Below are 23,932 nucleotides of genomic sequence, written 5' to 3' on the forward strand. Positions count from 1 at the left end.
TGGGGGATGCTCCAGCCTCGGGCTCTATTCCACTCCCTGGCCAGGTCTCTTGGCTCTTTATCTGTTTTTCAGTCTCGGGGTGACTTTTCCTCTGCACAAGACATTCAGCCCTCCCAGGGGCAGATGAAGCCACCACACCTCCCACCCCCATGCCGCTGGCTTGGCTCTGACCCCCAGCCCCTGCTCCAGGGTCAGGCTGGGAATCCACGCACTGAGGGTGGGTCAGGCAGGTGTGGGTGTCTGCTCAGAAGGAAATCCCAAACCTGGAGGCTTGGGGAGCTCTAAAGTCCCTGGGGGATATGGGGTCCAGGCAGGGACCCTGGATGTGTGTTGGTCTGGATGAGGGGCTTGGGATGAGGATGGAAAAGCTTGACCTTCCCCAGGACTGGACCTGAAACCCTGACACGGGATTTGTGTTCTCTTATTGTCCTCTCCCTCCACTGACTGCCTGAATTTCCCCTCAGCTTTCAGGTACTGTGGCCTCCCTGCTGCCTTGTCATCAGTGCCTGGGGATGTGCCACGGCCAGGGCTGGTGCTTACACATCCCTTGATCATCTTCTCTGTCAGTTCCTTGCTGGCAGTTGGAAAACAGAAAATATTTACAGGGAGCAAGAGAGCAGAAAAACTGAAAAAAAGGAATCACACTGGATAAAACTGGTGACTTTGGGAACCCCCTTGCACTGGCTGCTCCCCACCCTGGCATCCACCATGGCACAGGCTTTGGATGTTCACAGGCCTTTGACTGAGCCTTCACTGAATCTGCTGACTCTGGGAGCTGGGGATTTAGGGGAGACTCCAGTACAGTGATCCTTGCCCTGGAAATGCTGTGTAAGCACCAGCACCCTCCTGACCACCCCACTGCCTCCTGAAATGTGTGCAGGGACCTGGTCTGGGGCTTGTCCACACAGGGCACCACACCTGAAGCATGTCCTGTGGAGGGTCCCCCCATCCCTGGAGCCCCCAATGTCCCTGTCATGGCACTGGGATGGGGCAGAGCTCCGTCTGTGCAGGGTTTGGGTCCGGCTTCATCTGCACCCCCCAGCCTGGCCCCCCCACACCTCTCCACTCCCAGCCGGGGGTCTCAGTAAATGCAGCCCTGAGGACCAGCTGCCAAGGAGCCTTCCCTGGGTGGACCCCACCCCGTGCCTGTTTCAGCAGAGCCAGCACGGTGAGCAGGCTCCGGCCATGCCACCGTCCCCAAAGCCACCCAGCGCTGCCCTGGCACGGGGACGGGACCCCGTGGGCCCCGTGGGGTGCGGGCTGGGGCGCGGGCTGGGGCCAGCTGCCGCGGTCCGAGGCATCAGGACACCGCGCTCCGTGATTCCCACGCGGCCGGGAAATCTCCGGGAGGATCAGCAGCGCCTCCGGCCCCGGCTGGGCTCAGGCTCCGGCTTGCGGAGCGCGCTGGTGGCTCCAGGCGCGGCTGTCTGCGCTGCCTGTCGGGGCAGGGCCATCCCTCCCCTGCTGCAAAGCCACAGCGCTGCTCCCGCGTCACCGGCACACCGTGGGAATCCCTGGGGACAGGGGCGCAGCGGGATTGGTGACCAGGGAGTCTCGGGGTGCCAGTGGGGGGCTTTGGAGCCCGACTGGGGGATGCTGGCAAAGCTCTGTGCAGGATTTGTGCTCTCCCGTGCCCTGTGGGATTCCACAAACCAAAGCAACACCAGGGTAAGAAGCAGAAAGTCCTGTTTGGGGACACTTTTAGTACAGGGATTTGGGGTCCCCAGCATTTCCCAACAGCCCAAGGACATCCCAGGGTGAGACAATGTCCAGCAGCACGGCTGTGTCACCACGGCATCAGTTCAGTGCCCTGCTGAGGGGTCCCTGCTGCAGCAGCAGCTCTCCAGCCCCTTTTTAAAATTGGGACCCAGCCACATCCATCTGTCCCAGTGTCACTGTCACACGGGCAGAGCTCCCTGCCACACGGATCCTTCAGACACAGCCCCATCCATCCCCTGTCCTGCAGGAGAGGCCTGGGGTCCCCACCAGGGCACCGAAGTCCTGCACATGTCAGCTGAATGAAGGGTGGTGGGGCCCCAGGCAGGGATGTCCCCTCCTGCCTTGTCTGAAGCCCCAGGTGGTGACGCTGCCTGTGTCCTTTGCCCCGTTGTGCCAAGGGGAGGTGGCTGTGCCAGCCCAGCTCTTGCGGTACCTCTGTCCTTCACCCGGCACAGGGGCAGCCAGTGCCAGCACCGGCCTCCCCGGGCCACTGTCCTCGTCCCCGGGCTGCACAGCAGTGGCCTCACTTGCCCGCAGGGATCCCGTTCTCTCCAGCACCTGCCGAGCTGAGGGCCATCTCCATCCGACTCCTGGGAAGCTGCGATTCCCTGGGCTGTCCCACCGGAGCTGCGCCCAGCTGCACCACTGCGGAAAGAAGGCTCCTGTCACCCGCTCGACCAGCGCTGGGATACGGGGCATCCTGAGGGGACTGGGGAGTGGGGCCAGCCACCATCCCCACCCCACCCCATGTGCAGGATGGCAAAGGGCCCCGTATCCCTCAGGCCACCCCAGACAGAGGGAAGATGTTAGAAAGTCCCTCTGCAGGGATACAGAGAGGTGAAACCCATGGGGGGTCCCAGCCAGTGCAGGGGGGCATGGGAACATCAAGCTGCAGACCCACCCCGGTCCATGGGACCCCCTTTGGGATTCCCCAGACCACTCGGGGATGGGAACCTGCGGCCAGGGACCTCATCCTGGGGTGGGCCCTGCTCCCTGGCCCGCGGGGGCTCCGGTACCTGCTCGGCAGCTGTGCCGGGCGCGCACGTCCCGCATCGCCTGCTGGTTCTTGAAGCGCACGAGCCCCATGGTGATCTCGGCGTTCCAGCCCGGGTCCTCCTGGGCGCAGCGGAAGTCGATCTCGAGGCTGTCGTCCATCACCACCGTGAAGTAAATGTGCCGCTCCTTCCACTCCACGCACTCCACGGCCTTCATGCGGGCGAAGCTCAGCTCCTTGCGCCTTGAGCCCTTGGGCTCGAAGAGCTGCAGCCCTTTCTCCGTCAGCAGGCACCGCTTCTTCTTCCAGAGCTGCAGCAGCCCCCCGCTCCGCTTCTCCAGCACCCCCTCCCTCAGCACCTTCTCGGGGGTCATCGCGGCTCCTCGGCCCGCCGGGATCCTCACTCAGCGCCTCGTGCCGGCCCGGCCGGGCATTCCCCGCCGGGGCGATTCCAGCCGGAGCCGCGCTCCCTGCGGCCCGGAGCCCGCGCTGCCCCCGGGGACTCGCCGCTCTCCGCTGCGGCTCTCAGAGGGGCTGAGCCATGGGGTGCCCCATTCCGGCCGCCAGCCCCGCGCCGGGGCTCTGCTCCCTGCCCGAGCCGCGTGTGGGATCCGCGCTGCCAGGAGCTGTCGCTACTTGCCCGGCCGCTCTCCCACTCGCATTCCTGCCGCTCCGCCTGGCCCCTCCTGCGCTCAGGCTCCCTTCACGCCCAGGCGAAGCCCGGCCAGGCCCGGCGCAGCCCCGCTTCACCCGGGAGGAGCTTTTGGGGTGCCCGAGGGCAGGCACTGCCTCAGGGTCTTCGTGTGAACAGGCAGGGTGTGGGATGGGGCTGCGTGGCAGCGGTGCCGGGGCAGGGCTTGGGGACTTCTGCACGGGGTGCAGGGACAGATGTTGGAGGTGCAAGAGCAGCTCTTGGGGGGTGCAGCCCCACGGCCACAGGGCTATAGGGTGCAGTGCTGGTGGGGACAGTGGGCTGTGGGGCACAGGGCCGACTGGGCAGGGGGCTCTGCGTAAAATGCCAGCTAGGCAGGGGGTACAGAGTGCAGTGCCACCGGGCTTGGAGTGCTGGGGGTTGCAGTGCCAGCTGGGACAGGAGGCTGTGGGTGCGGCACCAGCCAGGCAGGGGCTGTGGGGACCCCTGAGTGCAGCCCAGGAGGGGAGACAAAGCAGAGAACAGACAGCAGCCATGGGGACAACCCCTGGCAGCCACCCACCCCCCCAGCCACTCACCCAAGGGTGCTGGGCCACCCCTCAGCACCCGGAGCTCCCATCCCTCAAAGCCCCTCGGATGGGGGATTTGAAGCCCCCAGGCTGTCCCAGAGCGAGGAGCAGCATTCCCCAGCCTCGCGTGACCTGTGCAGGGGGAACGAGCCGCAGCGGGGCCGGGGCAGCACAGCCTGGTCCTGCCTGACCCTCCCTCCCCTGCAGCCAAACACCGTCTCCTTTCCAGCCCGTCTCGTTCCCGGCCACCGCAGCACCGTCTGTTCCTGTGCCAGCGCCTGGCATCCAGGGGTTCCCCGGGCCGGGCCCGGCTGCCGGGGGCACATCTGGGGACTTGTGCTGGCCGTGGGCTGCCAGGGCGGGTGACGGTCACAGGTGGCTGGGCAACGGGATGTGCCCCTACAAATGCTGAGGGTGTGGGTCCTTCACCCAGGTGAGGTCTGCAATGGGAAGAAATTCCCCCCGGAATGTGCCGGGGTCGCTCACGGGGGCTGGATCAGCCCCTGGCTCCCTGGCACGCAGCCGCTGTCCCAGCGCCCACCTTCCGGCCCACCCTGTTCATGCACCCCTCGCAGACCCCAACCCCGCAGAGCCCCCGGTTGGAGTGCCTCCTGCCCCAGCCCCTCCATCACACCCGGTCCCGCCGGGGGCTTTGCCGGCAGCCGCCGTGGCCAGGGGGCAAGTCTGCAGCGTTGATGAGATGCACCTCATTATCCCTCATTAAGAGGGCAGGGCGGCTGGCGGAGCCAGGAACTGGTTCGTGCTCCCTGGGGCCAACCTCGCCACGCTGGCAGAGATCCCGGGTGTCCCAGGAGACCCGGGCTCCTGACGTCAGGCGGCCTCGGAGGTCACCCTGAGCACCCCAGCGCTTCAGAAGGAGCGGAGCAGAAGTGTGGGTTCCCCCACCGAGGCTGTTTTCCCACGCACAGGGAACGCTCAGCTCCAGGGATGCCGAGCCCTGGGAGCTCGCGGGGAGCGGCTTTGGGACTGTCGCTGTTCTGGTTAGCTGGGATGTCCGTGGGCAGTTCTGGTTCACCATCGAGCTCCGGCTCCATCCTCACAGCCCGGGGCAGAGCCAAGGGCTGCCAACCCCTGCCCGAGACCCTCGCTCCTCTGCTCACTGCAGTCACTGCTTCTCCAGGCACCAGTCACCAAGGGAACGTGGTGCTCCCGCAGCCCTGTGTGCGAAGGAGCTTTGACAACGTCCTTCTCCACTCCCGTCTCCCCAGCTGTCCATTCCCAGACCCACCAGGCAGGAGTCCCATCCTGCCAGGCTGCCCGGGGGGCACATGGCAGCTCCTGCCCTGCAACAAACCCAGCAGGACTCGCTGTGCCAGGCTGTGGGTGAGCCAAAAGCTCTGCTGCATGGGCTGCCCAGGGTTCATCCCATCCACACAGGGCTCTCAGGGCAGGTCGCGGGGCTGCCGGCCTGAGCCCTGCCCCGAGGTGACATCCCCGCAGAGCTCGGTGGCACAGTGACATCCCCTGTCACCTCCCCGCTGGCCATGGGGCTCGGAGGCTCCAGTCTGACCCCTCAAGCGGTGCCATCACCCCCAGGCTCCAGGGTGCTTGGCCACAGGCCAACCTCTGGTTTGTCCCTTCGGGGGCAGGTTCGGGTGCCACAGCCCCTTTCCCAGGCTGCAGCTCCCGAGGGGTGGGAGCTGCTGGGCACAGCGCGGCTCTGCTGCCTCGAGGGTGAGCTGGACAACACCTGGGCACAGGTGAGCACACACGGCCGGCTGCCCGGCCGGGCCCTGCCGTGCTCGCTGACCAGCAGAGGGTAGCAGATGGTCGGAGCTGTCCCACTGCAGCTTGGGCAGGAGATTCCCAAAAAGCACCTCTAGTCCCACCCTGCTTCTCCTGGGCCATGGCCCACCACCTCCTCCAGCCCCCCACATGCCTGTCAGGATGTGCAGCCCCCGAGATCCCAACCTGGTGTCCCCGCGGTGGTCTCTGTCACTCCCTAAGCCACTCTGAGTGACCAGTGCAGGGTCAGCAGGTGTGTGGCACCCAGGGCACACCCTCAGGGCACGGTCCCTGTCCCAGGACATGGTTTACCCGGGCCCTTTGGGGCTGTGAGCTCAGCAGAGACCCACCAGGCTGGAGAAAAGCGGACCTGGGGAGACTGAACTTCAGTTTTCCACTGTCTAAAGAAGGGCTGTGGAGAAGGGAAATACAGCCCTGCCTGGCAAAAGGACACGAGACACCAGGCACAGGGACACATCAGGAAAATCAGGGATTCACAGAATCATTCATGTTGGAAAAGCCCTCCCAGGTCACAAGATCATCAGTTCCAACCGTTCCCCCAGCCCTGCCATGGTCACTGCTAACCCATGTCCCCAGGTGCCACATCCACAGGTCTGCTGAACACCCCCAGCAATGGTGACTCCACCACTGCCCTGGGCAGCTGTGCCAGAGCCCAACCACCCTTTCAGTGATGAAACAACCCTTTCAAGGTTCTGTGGCACAATGCTGTGACATCATCCACAGTGGTGGGAACTCCATCCTCAGAGGGTTCCCATACCTGAGTGGACACCAAATGCTCTGATCAACCTGACTTTTGGAGCCCTGTCTTAAGCAGGAGGTTGGAGTTAAGACTTCTGCTGGTCCCTTCTAACCTACATCTTTCTGTGGCCCTCTGAAACCCAAATCCAGCATTTTCTCCTGGCTTTGACCAGGCCTCCAGTGGAATTGGCCTCTCTGGGATCCACCACATGTGATATGTCAGTACCTCATAGAACCACAGACTGGTTTGGGTTGAAAGATTAAAAACTATCTCCTTCCCACCCCCTGCCACGGACAGGGACACCTTCCACTATCCCAGGCTGCTCCAAGCCCCGTTCAACCTGGCCTGGGACACTTCCAGGGATGGGGCAGCCACAGCTTCTCTGGGCACCCTGTGCCAGGGCCTCCCCACCCTCACAGGGAAGAATTCCTTCCCAATATTCCATCCATCCCTGCCCTCTGGCAGCGGGAAGCCATTCCCCTTGTCCTGTCCCTCCAGGCCCTCATCCCAAGTCCCTCTGCAGCTCTCCTGGCACCCCTTTAGGCACTGGAAGAGGCTCTAAGGCCTCCCTGGAGCTTTCCCCAGGTGACACCCCTGGCTCTCCCAGCCTGGCTCCAGAGCAGAGGGGCTCCCGCTCCTGCCCTGTCTCTGACAGAACCTCTACAGCTGCGTGAGGAAGGGACTAAATAAAGACTCACTGTAGCTTTATTGACCAACCAGCATTGCCTGGGCACAATCCCAGCTGAGATGTCCCAGCAGCAGCACAACATCCCCTGCACGCTCACAGAGAAGGCAGCAGCTTCCTGACCCCTCCATTCCTGCAGCAGCCCCCCTTCACCCCTCTGCAGCAGCTTCCTGAACCTCCCATCTCTGCAGGAGCTTCCAGACCCCTCACCCCCCCACCTCCATGGGGGAGCAGCAGGGCCTCTGCCAAGCGAGGGAGGCAGGTTTGGTTCTCCACACCAGGGCGGTACCTGAGCCCCCTGTGCTGCAGCTCCCAACCCTACCCGAGCCTGGGCTGTCTGCCCCACACACCAAGTGCCACCAGACCCCTCACCACAGCCACCGCACAGCCCAGAGCAGTGGGACCTGCTAGAATCTAGAGGGGGAAAGTTTTTGCAGACAGTAAAGACTTTATTCCCCATCTCAGCCTCAAAAACACCATGTAAATCCGAGGGTGTGATGAACAGCAGAAAGCGCTTAAGTGGATAAAGGAGCCCAAGTCCTGCCCCAAAAAGGGATTTCTGCCTCTGTTGTGCTTCCCAGAACACTCCCCCCATCTAATTTGCTCAACCACAATGTTTATAACTTTAAAAACCCCAGAACTCAATTCCCTGTGGAGTCCCTAACTCTGAGCTGCAGCAAGGCTGATCCAAGTCTGTCCCACCGGTCCAACAGGAGAATCACAGAAAGGGAGTGAAGAGTTTAGATGGAAACCAATTAAACCTGGGCAGCTGCCAAACTGGAGGCTTAATGATCCACAAGCTGCTAAAAAAGCAGGGAGTAGGTGAAAAGCTGTTAATTACTTGGCACTGCTGGGCATGCCTGCTTGGAGAGGTGCCACCTGAAAGCACTGATAAGGGTTTTGACAGGGTGAGCACACGTATGGTGCTACCAACACACTCCAGAAGGGCTGTCCTGGGCCTCCCAGCATCAACCTCTGCTTTTGGGATAGCTATCCCCATCCCTGGAAGTGTTCAAGGACAGGGCTTGGAGCAACCTGGGCTAGTGGAAGGTGGAACAAGATGAGCTTTAAGGTCTCCTCCAATCCAAACCACTCCATGCTGATTCTTGGTGGGAGCAGAGGGGGAGCCCATCCCAGCCGGGCTGCAGAGCTCAGCTGGCCACAGCTGGGCTGTGTCAAACTGCACCACGCATTCCTGCATTGTGCTGTAATTACAGGACTGCAAACACCTCCCGTCACCTCTGTCACCTCCTGACACCTCCCCAGCTCCGGGCACCAGGGCCTGTCCTCAGCCCCAGACAGCAAATCACTGGCAGGGCCAGGCCTGGGTGAGCTTTGATGTCTCTGATGTTTTATTGCTTGCTCGGTGTCACGGCTGAGCACGCGGCCAGCGGACGGGCAATGCGGAGCAGGACTTGGGCACTGGGGCCTCGCTGCAGTGCGAGGGAGTGACCCCCCCGTGCCACCTGCGCCAGCAGGACCCCCGGGGAACAGTGCTGGGACCCCCCCCAGCTCCAGGGAGCGCTGGGGCAGGGCGGGAGGGGCTGGTGCTGCGAAGCAGCGGTGGCTGGGGCTGGCAGTGGGGCACTCACTGCGGCGTGGGGCGGGTGGGCAGCACAGGACGAGCCCCGGGCGAGCGCAGGGCCCAGCCTTGGAGCTCACTGCGAGTGGATCAGTGCCCCAGCACCCTGCCCGAAGCCAAAGCCCTTGGGACCGAAGTTCTTGGCGTAACAACCTGCAGAGGACAGAAGGGAGACACAGGTGAGGCTGGCACAGGAGCGGATCCTCCCCAAGGGGCACACCCTGCCTGGACAGGACAAGGTTTGCCAGATTTGTTGGGCAAACTGGGAGGTCCTGGCTCAGCAGGAAATTCCCCAGCTCTGTGGCTGGCACAGCCAGTCCCCAAATGCAGCTGCTGGGCCACCCCTTCTCCAGCCTCCATCCCACCCTGGGTCCCTCCACAGGGGCCTTCACCCCCACCCCTCAGAGCCCAGGACAAGCCAGCAGGGAATGTGGGGCTCACCTTTGCAGTAGATCTCCCCATCTTTGTCTGCCAGGGTGGTGGACTCCAGGCTTTTGCCACACTTGGCACAGCGGAAGCAGGACTTGTGCCAGGACTGCGGGACAGGAGCAGAGCCCAGTCACACCCCAGGGACAGGACAGCCACACTCTGATACCACCCAGGCTCCCTGCTCTGTTTCTGATCCAAGGGGGCTGGCAAAGAGCTCTAAGCACTCACCTCCCAGCCCCACAAGGAAGATACAGAGAGGAAACACCAGGTGTGGTCACTGCTCCTGTGCTGATCTGGTTTTGGAGACCTTTTGCCGCACTCACAGAAATCATTTGTGCAGTAATTTCTACAATAATTTGTAAGGAGCAATCCCCCCCTCTTTGGGGACTGTCCTCTCTTAACCAGCAAGGTAAATCCCCCCCATTGTCCAGCTGAGCCCCACAGCTGCTGGATGTTAGGCTGGGGTGGCAGCAGGGATGGGACAACTGCCCTACACAACCACAGCTCCAAGGAAGGCAGCAAACAGAGAGGAACAATGCCAAAACCAGCCAGTGTTTAAAAATAACCCCCACGGTTCCAGCAGTCCCCTGGAGATAAATGAGCTCACAGCCTTCAGGCAGACCTTGAGTAGCCAGAGCTGCTCACAGAGGAATTTAAATAAACACTTGGTAAAACATGAAACCTTTTTTGGAAGAAAATGCGAAATTCGGGGGCTGGAGGAGGAGGTATTGGATGGAGTCATCCAGCAAACATTAGCATATGAAATACACGCTCTGGAATCCTCTCCGGGTCTACTTTAATGTAATTGCTTCCCCAGCTTTGGTTCCCTGTATACACTGGGGCCAGAAGCCAACCAGGAAGCCCAGATCATGGTTTTAAGGGTAAATTCAGCTTCTGACCCTGGGCTGACCCTCATCGTGTCCATCACAAGCCAGCTGGGGGTGATGAGGCTAAGGGGACCTTTCTGTTGACTCCTCTCCTCGCTCTGGGGATGCAGGACAAGCACAAAGGCCCAGGAGGACAGAGCCCAGGTCAGGGAGTGACCCCTCATCACCAGTCAGATGAGGCTGTCCCAGCATGGCCACCCCGTCCCCATGGCACAAAGCCAAGCAGCCTGGCCTGGTGTCCCTGACAGGCTCTGCATGTGCCTGACCTCGCGGGGAGGGCAGCTCCAGCAGGGGCCTCACCCGGGGTCCCAGGGCTGGCAGGGCAGAAGGTGTCCCCAGGCCCTGCAGAGGAGCTGGGCTGGGAGCAGGTCACAGCTCGGGGTGCAAAGAACCCTGGTGAAGGGATGTGCCAGGGCTGTTAGAGTGACCTTCACACCAAACCCTGAACTGACCCAGCCACCACCAGAACAGCCCCAGGAACATTCACCAAACCCATGCCCACAGCTCCAACACCCTGCCTGGCCTGTGGGCAGTGCTGACCACTGGAATTCATTGCCTGCCCCAAATCCCGGCTGCAGCATCCCGGCCCGTGGCACTGAGGGGAGGAGGATGCACTTTTCAGTTAGCAGTGACACTGGCCATGGCACATGTCACTGCTCACCCTCCCAGCACATCCACAGCAGGACGTCCACTGTGGCCTCTGCTGGGAATATTAAATATAAAATGTATTTCTCCCTCATCTACATGTCTGTGACAGCACTGCAGCCTGAACAACTTGGCTTCCAGACATGCCAAGATTTCCTTTTGGTGCCAGGCTTCCAGGTGAACGTGGCCTTTAGACCCAAGCCCAGCCCTGGCCAAGGCTCTGGCAGCCCAGCCTGAGGGGCAGGTCCAGACCCTCTCTGAAGGTGTCCCTGCCATGCAGCACCCTGTGCCCCGTCCCCGCCATCCCCTCTTACCTTCCCAGCTCCGATGACCTTCTCGGCCGCGTACACGGCCTGGCCACAGCGGGGACACCCATCAGCTCCTCCCACCTTCTGGGCCATCCTGGCTGCGTTGGGGTTGGGGGGTCGGTGGGGCTGGCCCCTGTGGGTGGGAGGGAGCTCATGATCGGGGTGCACAAGCAAGACAGAGCAGGAAAGAACTACATGATCCCAAATCCCAGCCCAGTTTAGGAGGGAACTTTAGGAACAATGTGTTGAGCCCCATGGAAAGTTCAGCCCGAGGGCTGTGTGCTGGGAGGGGGTGGGCACCGTGCTGAGGCAATGGGGACATGTCCCATCCCATCCCACCCACCAAACAGGGTTCAGTGGGGTTCCCTGGAGGGACAGAGGGGCTGGGCAGCCCACGGACAGTGCTGGGAGCTCAGCACAGGCTGCACAGCTGAGCACCACAGGACAGGTGTGGGGAGAAGGTGCCCACAGCCCCGGTGTCAAATACAAGACCCAGACTCACTCTTCGTATTTGATTCCCAGGGACTCGCCCTTGTCAGTGCTCAGGGTCCCTGCTCCCTGCCCGTAGCCGTAGCCCTTGGGGCCGTACTTCTTCCCGTAGCAGGACTTGCAGTAGATCTCCTCGCCATGCACGGCCACAGTAGTGCTGTCCAAATTCTTCTTACAGACCACTAAAACAGAGGGCAGGGTGTGGCATCAGCCTGCTCCGCCAGAGCTCACTAATTAGCTGGGGAAAACAAGCCCTCACAGGGACAGCTCAGCTCGGCTTTCAAGGAGCAGGAAAGCCCTCGCCAGGATCCAGCTGCGGGAGCACATGCAAATCAGGGCAGATAAGGATCACAACAAGAGCAATGTCTGGCTTTAAAAGGAAGCAACCAGCAAAGCCAAGAGGGTGATACCAAAGGAAGGAAAGCTCTGTTAACCCTCTGGGTGCTGCTCTCCTGCAGCTGCACTTAAACCTTGGGACTGAATTTTCCCTACTGCAGGATTCCCAAGCCTGGGGATGGATGTCCTGGCCCCACGCCTTGTCTGCTGCAAATCCACGGCAGGAAGCGCTCAGGGCAAAGAAATGTAAGCAAATGTGGTTTTCCTGGTGTTTGGATGGACCAAGAGCAGCCCTGTGGCCATGACCACATCCGAGGCCCTGCAAGGGCTTCACACATTGGGCACAGTCACCTTTCCAGAGCTCAGAAGGCTCAAGTGACACCTTAGCCCTGGTTTGGGGTATGGGGGGGGGGTCTCAGCTGGGTGTCTGAGCCCTGGGGGTCAATGTGGGATGTAAGATGGGACAGGAGGAGAAGGCAGCCAGGCTCAAGGGCCCTGCTGAGGCCACCCACAGCTTAAGCTTGGTGCTGGCCTCAGGCCTTCTCCTGATTTTTAGGTTTCCATAGAATCACAGACTGGTTTGCGTTGGAAGGGACCTTCAATTCAGATTATCCAATTCCAACCCTCTGCCATGGACACCTTCCACTGTCCCAGGTTGCTGCAAGCCCCGTCCAACCTGGTCTTGAACACTTTCAAGGATGGAGCAACCACAGCTTCTCTAGGAAGCAATGCCCCACCACCCTCTGAGTAAATAATTACTTCCTTGTATCTAATCTAACTTTCTCCCTTATATCTAATCTAGATTGCTCCTCTTTCCGTTTAAAACCACCTCCCCTTGCCCTGTCATTATCTGCCTGTGTAAAAAGTCACTCTACTTCTCTTTTATAAACCCCCTTAAGGTCCTGGAAGTACCAGCTCCTGTCCCAGCTCTGCTCACGGCTGCCACATCCCTTCCTAGCCCTTCCTGGGACACTCTGCCCAGCCAGCAGGAGCAGGAGGCCACCAGCACCCGAACTCCAGGTGATCTGCAGTGTTCACGTGCCCTGTGCAGGATCCCAGCTCCCAGGGCAGAGCCTGCAGCGCTGGCAGCCAGCCCCAAACAGATCCGGCTGCAGCTGCCACACAGCTTCCCCCATCTTGCTTTGCACACCTTAAATGTCGAGGCTTCCAGCAGCTTCTTGGCCAGCAGAGCAGTTTCTTGGCCGTTCCCAATATCACAGGAATGCAAACAGAGCAGAGCTCTCCCCTCGGAGCAGCACAAACTGAGCAGGGGCAGAGGCAGCCCTTCCATGACTAAATACGGCTGGAGAACCCTGTGTGCCTCTGCTGGGACAAGGAGAGGAAAGGGAAGCATCTCCTGCCATCTAAGGAGGATCTGGCAGGGTCCTCTCCTGGCTACACACTCCCACCACAGCAGGAGCTGGGGATGGAGAACGGATCCCAGCTGGGAGAGACCAGAGCTGGTAACTGGTTCCAAAGCTGCCAAGCTCCTGGGCTGCTGTGGGGGTCTCTGCATTGCCCTGGGGTGACACTGCTCAGGCAGGCCCTCAGGAGGGGAATTTGGGCACTTTCACTGGCCTTTCAAAGGGCTTTGTTGCGAGCTTTGTCCCAGGGTGGCAGTGAATGAGCTCAGTGGCATCTGGATGGATTTGGAGCTCCAGCCCAAGCTTTCACAGTCCCTCATCTGTACTCACAGAGCTTTGAGAGGCAACAGAAAAACTTTTTACTCAGCCCCCGGGTTTGTGCATTGCAGAAATTCCAGTGCACTGCACTCACGGAGTTAAGGACCCTTTGTTTTTCTAAGAGCAGCTGAGCTGCTCCACAAAACAATTAGGCAAGAGCTGCCTCTGCTTTCCAAGGCCAAGGGGCTCATTCCAGCTCATTCTCCTGCACTACCCAGGCAGCTGGATCAGGGCCAGGAGTCAATCACCAAGCTGCTCCCTGAGCTCTAATGCACTGTGGTAGGCTTGGCTCCTTTTAGATGATGTTTTTGGCAGATCTGGTTGAAGTATTTGTTATTCTCCCCTAAAGATAATGATTTCAAGTTCCTTGATGGGGCCCAAATGCAGCACTGGGGAACAGGCTGGGAATGCAGGAGCTCAGGAGCACCACCCACAGTCTGTGGCACGGACTGGGAACAGTGGGCAGCAGGGTGGGCTGGCACATGAGCCACAGCCTGAGCTGGGGAGCCACAGCCAGGACAGGCAGAGCTGCTGGGTATATGTGGAGTGGCATAACAAATGCCTGCAAAGCCAGGGACAGCAGCCCTGAGCCCAGGAGCGCTGCCTCAGCACTTGCTTCCATGAACACACACAGGGTGACCTTCTTCCTCACTCTGGCCATGTGTTCCCACCTGGAAGCAATGCCTTTAGCCTCATTTCGTGGCTCCTGGAGGCCTGCCCTGCTCTCTGGGTGCCAGCATCCCATGGCAGCAGCTTTCCCTGGCAAACCAGCTGTGTGCATACGGGGCGAGGGCAATATTCCCCACCCTCCTTATCTGAGGCCGCAGAACAAACAGGATTTCCTTCTGCAGAGCAGCTGCCATAAGAACCCAGCCTGCCACCCCTTTCTGCACAGGAAAAGCCTCTCTACAACTCCCCTGTGGAGCCCTACCAGCCAAAGCAAGTTTCCAGCCTGGAAACTCCCACATATGAGAGCTCCTGGCTACCCTCCACACTGCAGGGAGCACAGGCACAGCAGCAGTCTCTCTCTCTCCCTCTCCCACATCTGGATCCAGCTGTATGTGCTGCATCCCAGGCAGGCTGGACAAGAAGTATCCAGCAGCCAGGCCAGGGGGACACAGGAGCGTGGCAGGGGCCATCCAATGAGGACACTGGTGTTTCGCTGCTGGAAGAGGTCAGTTCCAGAGTGTGCCTGTTTCCAGATGCCAGCTCTGCTTGCTGCTCCTATGGAAAAGATCCTGGCTGCGCTCCCTGCTGCAACAGGATGGTGACACTGGGACCAGGGCACTGGGACCAGCTGAGGAAACATTAAACCTCAGGGGGGCCACTCTGGAGGTGCACTTCTGCTGCTCTGTGGCAGAGGCAACATCTCAAGGAGCCATCAGCAGACACAGGCAGCAAGTGTGCTCCTGTCCACAGGATTCCAGAGAGGTTTGGGTGGGAAGGGACCTTAAAACTCATCTTGTCCCACCCCCTGCCATGGGCAGGGACACCTCACACTAGACCAGGCTGCTCCAAGCCCTATCTCCTATGGGCACAGGAGAATCACTGGTTCTGATACGTGGCAGTCTCCAGGGACAGGGGACAGTAATCTGGTACCACACAGGCTGAGGACACTGCTCATCTTTTGCCTCAAAAGTCCTGCAGCCCCTCTGGATGCCCCAGGTTTAAGGAGCTGCTCTCAGCACTGTAACACCACCAGCCCTGGGATGTCCAAAGGCAGGGAAGGGTGTCTGGGGACTTGCAGCAGGATCCCAGCAGAATTTGTAGGATCCTGCAGAGGGGGCAGAGGAAGGGAGCTCAGCACTGGATCACTCCCAGACAGATCCTGTTCTGCTGCCCCTCCCTGGAGGAGCACTTTACACTTGTGTATGTTTGGTGCAAACATACGCCAGAGACACCCTCAGCAAGAGTGGATCTGCAGACAGGCTGGGGGTGATGCTTCAGCACTTCTCAGGAGGCTTTCCATCAGCACAAGGGCCAGGACAGGACCACATCTCCTTCCCATCATCCCTCAGACATGAGGAGATTCCACACCAGTTTCCCAGGCTCAAACACCTTTTGTGGCAAAGCCACTTAGAAGGCTAAAGCACCATCTCCGAGCATTGCATGGGATGTGCCACCTCCTGCCACCACTGCTGGGAGAGGCCCTGCCTCATGCTCCAATCCTAAACATCTGGACACAGACCAGAGAACCCAGCCTGGCCTTCCCCTGGAGTAGGGACAGACTAAGTCTTTGCATGGGTGCTGGCTGAGGTCAGCCCCGACAGCTTGGACATATCCTGTGTCCTGGGATGATCCGTGTTCCTGCCACACTGGGGGGTCTGGAGAGATCCTGAGGAGCCCACACCCAGGAAGCAGAGAGGGGGTCAGGGAAGGGGTAATACTCACTGCACAAGAAGCAGGACTTGTGGAAGCTGTTGCCTTCACACTGCACCTCCTCAGCGAAGTACACGGCCTTCTGGCACACCCCACACTTCTTCCCTCCTCCCCAGTTTGGCATTCTGCAGGGGAAAGCACAGTCAGGAACAGGGGCAGGGCTCTGCGGGGCCGGGATGGGGCAGCTGGAGCAGGCAGTGGAGCTCCAGCAGCTTTCCCACATCCCATGTGCAGAGAGCACCCGCTGTGTTTGCAGGGTGCCCAGACTGCAGGGCTGGCAATGAGCAGAATCAGCAGAACTCAGGGAGCCAGCACTGAGCAGTGCCAGCTGCCTCCCAGGGACCACGGGTCCTGTCTGCCAGGAGCAGCAGAAATCCCTGTCCTGGAGCCATGGGACCTCACAGCCCGTCAGTGCCAGGAAAAGGGAGGAAGCAGGACAATGCTGGGAGACGGCGCTCACAGAGTTACCCAGGCACCTCCTCAGGTCACAGCCCTGCTGTCACCCCATGCCACGGCCAGGGGGACTGTGACGGAGCCTTGGTGCTGGAGTGACAGCTGTCGCCCCCCTGGACACAACCCCAGCTTCTCCGCCCTGGCCAACTCTTCCATCTCAGCCACTGCAGGGCAGGGGACAGTCAGGGCTGACCCCTGACCCCACCAAACCCCAGGCTCTGGCACCGTGTCCCACAGCACCATCAGCTCCTGCCTTGCGGGGCCAACCCCTCCCAGGCACCCCCTGCACTCCGGTGTCTCAGTCTCCTCCAGGACTGCAGGCAGAGTCACGGAGCCTGGAAAATCTGACATCAAGAACACAGTGCAGGGCAAAGACCTGGGCACCAGCCTAAGCCACCATCCAGCTCCTCAGCAGGCTATAAAGGCTTCTGTTTCTCTTTCCTGAACTGCGGCAGATGGTGTCTGATGAGACACCATCAAGAGGCCCCTGGATTTGCAGATAGCCCCAAAATACTGAGTTGCTTACATGAGCAAAGCTCCAGTCCCAAGGGGCCTTGACACTTGTGAAGACCAGGTTAACATAAACCTCAAGACTCACACAATAAAGCCCTGCAAGGAGATTCTGAGGGAGCCAGGCTCGTTGAATGTGGCCAAGAGGAAGCTAAGGAGGATCAAACAGCAACCCGGGGTTGCTACAAAGACAATAAAACACTTTTTGGAGAGGCCCAATGATACAAGAAAGGTCAATAGGCACAAGCTGCAGCTTGAGAGGTCTCCAGGGCCCTCTTTCCATCAACACCTCTGTAATTCTCCATCCTGCTCTCACCTGGGGACAGGCAGCAGAAGTCACCATGTGCTTCCTGACCCCTGAACAGCTAAAGCAGCAGGACAAGGTCCCCAAGAACCAAACACCATTTTCAGAGTACAAGATTTGCCAGCCGGCCACGTGTGTAGGATCTCATCACCTCCCTCAGCTCAGCTGTGTGGAGATGAGGAAGGGACCTGGGTCTGCCGGGGTACACTGGGAGCCTTGGAGCCCTCCCCTGCAGCAGATTCAATCTCCTGGGGCACCTCAGGCAGCTGAGGCCCCATCCCTGGGCCTCCAGTCCCAGTGGCTCTCCCAGATGGGGAGGTGGGTGCTAAACCCAGCAGGACTGGGGGTTGTACAAACATCAGACAGAGATGGGGAGCATGAAGGGCTCACAGGCACAGCAAGATCCCTGCACCTCCCAGGTCATGGGGAACTCGAGATCTTATCTTCCCTGTGTGAGAGGCTTTTGTCAGGAAAAGGGAAACTGATCCTAGCCTGGTTACCAGGGCAGGGGTCAGAGCTGACTTGCTGACCCCACTTTATCCCAGCCACAGCTCCCAGATGCCAAGAGAGTCTCAGTGCAGGACAGACAGACAGAGAAGTGGAGGGTGCCAGGAGCAGGGGCTGGAGAGGCTGTGCTGGCTCCTGGGAGCCGTGTTTGGGGTGTGATCAGAGCAGCTGGGAAGTCTCTTTTCCAAAGGCCCTGCAGGCTGGGCTTCCCACTGTGCCAAATCCCTCCCAGCCTGGTTCTTCCAGTCCCAGCCCTTGGATTGCCTTAAAAGGACACAGGCTGTTTCTCTCCGGAGCCTGTTTTTTTTCCCCTGGATCAGGAGGAGGGCGTGACGTGGTTCAGGAGTTTCCTTGGAGGGCAGAAACATCCAGCAGCACCCCCTGAGCCCCACATGGCGTGGGAGCCCACGAGCCCCTTCAGCCCCTGTGTCAGGAATTACACATCTCTGGCTACAATTTTTCTGGGTCCCCCAGCCCTTTCCAACCACCACAGCTGGCAGACCCCACCTCTTGGATTCCCCAGCCCTTCTTTTGGGGGCAGCCTCTTGCCAGCCCATCCACAAGTGCCCCCCACGGTTTGGGACCAGCTGCTCCCCTTTGCTTCCACAGCACATTTTGTTCCCCTCAGAGCAGCAGCAGCAAAGGAAAAGGCTTTGTTTGTCCTGAACATCAGGACAGCCCCTGTGTCCTGGGATGATCCGTAACATTAGCAGAGGGGACACCTTCCCCTGAGCTTCCTGGAAGCCTAAAAGAGGAGAAAAACTGCTTCTGGGTGAAGTTCACCTGACATTTGCCACAAGAGGGGTCCAAACCCTCTTGCTGCTGATTTTCCTCAATCCACCATGGGAAGGCTGCAGGTGCCTCCACTCAGTTTGAATGATGCCAGGTGATTTGAGCAGGTGACTCTCACCATGAAGCACAAACACAGCCCTAGCAAAGCCATATCCCAGCAAAACCTCCTAGCACCCACCAGGATGGGTTTTCTGAGGGGAGAGACCATGGAAATCAGTTTGTCCTGGGGATCCATATGAGGGCTCACAGCTGGACACAGAGAAAGCCTGAGATAAGATTTACATTGCTAAAAATTCCCTGTTAGTTCACAACACACCCCCCACATGCTGAGAGGCCAGCAGGCCACACAGAGACCAACGAGCAGTTTGTGCTATAGGCTGGCATCAGCAGCAAAAAAAGGAATAGAAAACCCTGCTCTGGGTGCCTGGACCTGACCAACAAAGTCCTCACAGCTGCCATCCAGACAGATCCATCCTCCCAATTCCCTAAGGAATGGCCACTTTAGGATATGTCACAGTGTTTGCAATCCTTTCAGCATTATTTTCAGAATACTTTGCATATTTTTCCCAGTTGCGACACTCAGTGACCACAGTCACACTTCTCCAGGTCACTCTGGGCCCCATGCAAAATAAGGAACAGGAGGTGACAGTCCTGCAGCCAATGACCTCACTGAGCACAGGCACGGGGCCACCCAAGGCTGCCAAAAAACCAAGATTATTCTCCTTCCCCCTGCAGCTCCACAGTCCATGGAGCACAACTCCCAGCAAACATGTCCAGAGCCCTACAAACACCGCCCTCGGTGCCAAGCAGGGCTTGGCCCTGGAGCCACTCCATCATCCACTACAGATAAGGGAAGAGGCCCCTGAAACCAAGATCCCATCCTTTAGCAGCAACTGCACTGTGAGGAGCACAGACACAGGGGAGGCTTGTGCAGAACCACCCAAGGCTGACCCTTGCTGGAGATTAACCCCAATTCCAGAGTCTGATGTTGCAGCAGTCCAGCTCTCCAGACAAGACCAGCTTGGATGGGGCTTGGAGCAACCTGAGATAGTGGAAGGTGACCCTGCCTGTGGCAGGGGGTGGCACTGGGTAATCTTTGAGGTCGCTTCCAACCCCAAACTGTCTGTGGTTCTGTGAAATCTGGGCTCAGGCTCACCTGAGGTGCTGTGTTGCACCAGTCTGGGAGGCAGTGTAAGCTACACTGAACAACCAGGCATGAACCAGTATGGAACCAGTATGTACTGGTGCTTTGGGATGTCATCACTGGCTGTAACGGGAAGCAGTGAGCAGATGCAGCCATCAAGCAGCAGAAACACAGTCATCATGGTTTTTGAGTGGGTTGAAAGGTCAGTGTGTTCCTGTGACTGCCCCCGAAGCTGCCACCCTCCACCCTGCCCTCCTGAGAGCAGCTGGGTGGGAACTGCTGGAGCTGGAGCAGCGCCCGTGGCTGTGTGGATGCAGCTCCATGGCCATGGGAGCACTCAGGGCAGGGCAGGTCCTACCCCATCACACTCTGAGGAACATCCCTGCAGGCCACCGGGATGTCAACTCAACCATCCAAACTTCTGCAAGAGCTGGAAAACCTTCCCGTGTCTGTGCCCTACTAAAATCCTACAGTAATTAATTGCAGAGCAATCACTTTGTGCTTGGAGATCACTGAGGAACAGCAGGCTTGTGCTGGCCCATATAAAAAGGGGTGGTTTTTTTCCCAATTAGAGCATTAAAACAAGTGAATGACAGATGAGCACCATCAGTGCTGCACAAAATTCACTCCTAGGGATGTTCACAGCAGTGCAGGCAGAATTAATTCATGCCCTGGCAGAGTCAAAGGGGAGGAGGCCACAGCAGGAGCCCCAGCCCCGGGGCTCTGAGTAGTGCCTTCCAGTTTACAGAGCAGCTGCCACGACCATAAAATGGGCAGAAATTTGGAGCAGGAGGGACCCAGACAGATGAGACAGGGGCAGAGCAGAGAGGAACCAGCTCCCAGGGACACACCAGGGAACATCCCCTGGGAAAGCCTCGGGACATGGCACCAGGGGTTCAGCACTGGGACCTGCAGTCAGACCCACAGGGGACTCTGCCCCAGGCAAACAGGAACTGTCACAGAGCAGCTTTCCTATCACCTGGGCACAGGTGGGAATAGCCCTACAAGGGGCAAGCAAGAACTGTCCCCTTGTCCCCTGCTGTGTCATGAGCTGGGAGGAGCAGTGACATGAGGAGTCCATGGGCCACCAACAGTGTAAACAAGGATAAGCGAAGGTCACGTGTGACCCAGTGATGTTGAACTGGTGAGCAAGAGAACGGGGACCTGAGGCTGGTGAGCTCGGAGTCATGGAAAAACGCTGGGAAGTACCAGGGAGAAATCACAGAACTGCCCCAGGAGATGCAGCTGGATCACATCAGACGCCTCTGAGGGCTTTGCTGGGATAGGAGGGGAGGAAGTCAGGAGGCTCTGAGGTCTAGAGTGATGCTCACTTGGGGCTCATCTACTCTATGACTCCAAGAGCAGTCAGGCTTGACTCCATCAGCAATCACAAATGATTCTGCTGCCAAGGCAGCCTCAGGTCGGCTGTGGAGAAAAGAGGCCTAAGAGAGGCCAGCACGGCGCTGAGCCACCAGCCTGACACGGCTCTCACAGCCACAGGCCTCTGCCTGTGCACACACTGCTCCCAAGCTTGGCTTACAAAGGCTCCTTGGAAGCAGGGTCCTCCATGAAGATCCCAAGGGGATCCAGAACAAAAGCAGCAGCATTTTCAGGGATGCTTACAAAAGCTCCTGACTCCCACAGGGATCAAGATCCATCACCTGACCCAGCTCACCTGAGCTCCCCCAAAGCCCTGAAATGCCCCAGTTGGTCGCGTCCTCCCCACTTGGTGCAGCCTCCCAGGAGCAGGAGCCGAGCTCAGCTGCTCCGAGGCAGCGCTCAGGCACTGCCATCCCGGCTGGACAGGCCCTGATGCAGGGCACAGCAGAGGCTGGCACAGAGCCCGTGGCCCACGGGAGCAGCACAGCCCTGAGCTGTCTGTGCAGCAGCGGCCCCGAGCTCCTTGGGAAGGGCTGAGCCCTCTCCAGGGCCCAGTGCTCACCCACACCACTGCACCTTGCCAGCCTCACCCTCACCGGAATAATGGAACATCCTGAGCTGGAACTGACCCACGAGGATCACATCCAGCCCCTGGCCCTGCACTGACACCCCAACAATCCCACCCTGTGCATCCCGGAGAGCCTTGGCCAAACGCTCCTGCAGCTCTGGCAGCCTCGGGGCTGTGCCCATTCATTCCCTGGGGAGCCTGGTCAGTGCCCAGCACCCTCTGGGGGAAGAACCTTTCCCTGATCTCCAGCCTGACCCTCCCCTGACACAGCTCCAGCCCTTCCCTGGCACCTGTCCCTGCTCACAGAGAGCAGAGATTGAAGCTGTCCCTCCGCTGCCCCTCGGGAGGAAGCTGCAGAGCCCGGGGAGCTCTGAGCTCAGCCTCCTCTGCTCCAGCAGGACAGACCAAATGACCACACTTGCTCCTTGGAGGCCTTCTCCTCTCACCCTTCCCCAAGCTCTAGAGCCAGGAGGAGCAGCACCCAAAGCCAGCCTCACCCCTCACACTGTTTTAGCACCGGCCCCTTCTCACGCAGGGAGAGACAGAAGATCTGATCCAGGGACTTGGCAGCAGCCGCGGCTGCTTCCCCAAAGTGCTCCTGAACCCCCTGCCACGGGCTGGGGCTCTGAGGGCTGCAAAGCAGCACCTGGAGCTGTGCTCGAGCGTGTGCCCAGCCTGGTGCACAGCAGCCCAAATCTCCTCTGGGAAGTGACCTGAGCCCACAGCTGAGCTGCCCTCAGGCTCCCTGGAAATGAGCTTTACTGAGTGCAGTCGATCGGATGAAAGAGATTCGGCTTCCGCAGCCCGCCATGTGCGCGGTGCTCTGGCACTGGGAGCAGCCTCAGGGGGTCCCACCGCTCCGCGCCCACCCCACGGGCACACGGGGGGCTGTGCCCCTCTCCAGCCCCGCATCTGCCCCGTTGCCGGGTTGGGGGCGGCGGGGATGGGGCAGCCTGGGGGGATGGAGGGAGAGAGGGAGAGAGGGATGGAAGTAGCGCCGGGCTGGGGGAGCGGCAGCGCCGGGAACGAGCGGGGAGGCGGCTCCGCTGCGCCTGGCGGGACCCGGCAGCCACCAACGCTGCGCACCCACCTGCGGCCGGGCCGGGGGCGGTGCCGGTGTCAGTCCGGGGTCGGTGCCGGTGCCGCGTTCCGTGCCGGTTCCGGTGCCGGAGTCGGTGTCGGTGCCGATGCCGGTCCCTGTCCCGGTGCCCGTGTCGGGAGCCGCGCTGGGGCCGGCGGCCGCTCGGCGCTTTTGTCGCTGGCGGGGCAGGGCGGGTCGCGGGGCGGCGGCGCTCGGCGGCGGGACTGATGTCACGGGGCTGGGGAGGACGGCACGGCCGGGCCGGCCCCGACAGCGCCCGGCACCTCATGACGCTGCCCGGGACCCCCATCCCACCCCCGGCAGAAGGAGCCTCCGGGGCAGATCGGAGAAGGGACTGAGAGCAGCCCTGGCGAGAAGGACGTGGGGGGGCTGGTGGATGAGAAGCTCAACGTGCCCCGGCCACGTGCTCTGGCAGCCCAGAACCCCCCCGTGTGCTGGGCTGAGCCCCCAGCGTGGGCAGCAGGGCAGGGGGGGATTCTGCCCCTGTGCCCCGCTCAGCTGAGACCCCCCCTGCAGAGCTGCCTCCAGCCCTGCGGTTCCAGCACGGGAAGGACCTGGAGCTGCTGCAGCGAGTCCAGGGGAGGCCACGGAGCGGCTCCAAGGCCTGGAGCTCCTCTGCTCTGGAGCCAGGCTGGGAGAGATGGGGGTGTTCACCTGGAGAAGAGGAGGCTCCGGGGAGACCTTACTGCAGCTTTTCCACAGACAAAATGGAGCTGATGAGACATAAGCAATAATTGTTCTACAATATGGGTGGTGAGGCCCTGGCACAGGTTGCCCAGGGAAGCTGTGGCTGCCCCAGCCCTGAAGTGTCCAAGGCCAGGTTGGACGGGGCTTGGAGTAACCTGGGATAGTGGAAGGTGTCCCTGCCCATGGCAGGGGTGGGACAAGATGGGCTTTCAGGTGCCTTCCAACCCAACCCAGGCTGGGATTGTGACTCTCTCATGACAAATTGCAGAGCAGGGGAGTGAGGAGACACTCTCTGGCAATGGCTCCCATGGGAACCCCCCCCAGCAACGCTGCTCTGGGTTCAGTCAGAGGGGGGAGAAATATGCCCAGCCCCAAACTGCACAGGAACGGCTGCAGAGGTGTTGGGAAAACACTCCCAGCACAGCTGGAGGACAGGGGGGCTCTGGCTCCCTGTGAAGGGCGAGCTCTGAGAAGTGAAGAGGCCAACACACTGTAGGAGCAGAGACACTGCTGCCCCTCCCTGATGTCCCACAGACCCTCTGTACCCTCACACGTGTCCCTCTGAGCCCAAACATTTCCAGAGCAGCCTACAGAAAGTGTGGCTGCAGGGCTGCAAAGCTGCT

General features: G+C 60.0%; 2 protein-coding genes across 3 annotated transcripts in view; both read right to left on the reverse strand.

Moving 5' to 3' along the window:
• Positions 1–1,688: 1,688 nt before the first annotated feature.
• PHLDA3 (pleckstrin homology like domain family A member 3) lies at positions 1,689–3,931 on the reverse strand. Its single transcript, XM_068995662.1, has 2 exons — positions 2,736–3,931; positions 1,689–2,364 (listed from the first exon to the last, which is right to left on the reverse strand). The coding sequence occupies exons 1-2, from the start codon at positions 3,085–3,087 to the stop codon at positions 2,243–2,245; spliced, it is 474 nt and encodes a 157-aa protein (XP_068851763.1). The 5' UTR covers positions 3,088–3,931; the 3' UTR covers positions 1,689–2,242.
• Positions 3,932–7,127: 3,196 nt separating this feature from the next.
• Positions 7,128–23,932, reverse strand: part of CSRP1 (cysteine and glycine rich protein 1) — a 34,179-nt gene continuing 17,374 nt past the window's right edge. The window contains exons 1-6 of one of the 2 annotated variants that reach the window (XM_068995660.1): positions 22,611–22,786; positions 15,875–15,987; positions 11,479–11,647; positions 10,983–11,109; positions 9,149–9,242; positions 7,128–8,860 (exon numbers count right to left, since the gene is read on the reverse strand). In XM_068995660.1, coding sequence (XP_068851761.1) covers positions 8,784–8,860; positions 9,149–9,242; positions 10,983–11,109; positions 11,479–11,647; positions 15,875–15,986 — 579 coding nt within the window. In that variant the 5' untranslated portion in view covers position 15,987; positions 22,611–22,786 and the 3' untranslated portion in view covers positions 7,128–8,783. Of the gene's footprint in view, positions 8,861–9,148; positions 9,243–10,982; positions 11,110–11,478; positions 11,648–15,874; positions 15,988–22,610; positions 22,787–23,932 lie in introns of those variants that run through there. The other variant, XM_068995661.1, reaches the window with a different exon arrangement.

This window comes from Aphelocoma coerulescens, chromosome 26 (assembly GCF_041296385.1).
Source record: "Aphelocoma coerulescens isolate FSJ_1873_10779 chromosome 26, UR_Acoe_1.0, whole genome shotgun sequence".
In the NCBI taxonomy this organism is placed as follows: Eukaryota; Metazoa; Chordata; class Aves; order Passeriformes; family Corvidae; genus Aphelocoma; species Aphelocoma coerulescens.

Excerpts from the sequence above, each read along its gene's own strand:
- PHLDA3 (XM_068995662.1), bottom strand. The coding sequence starts at position 3,087 with ATGACCCCCGAGAAGGTGCTGAGGGAGGGGGTGCTGGAGAAGCGGAGC. Across the intron at positions 2,365-2,735 it reads CCGGCACAGCTGCCGAGCAG|TGGTGCAGCTGGGCGCAGCT; the intron begins GTACCGGAGCCC and ends TTCTTTCCGCAG.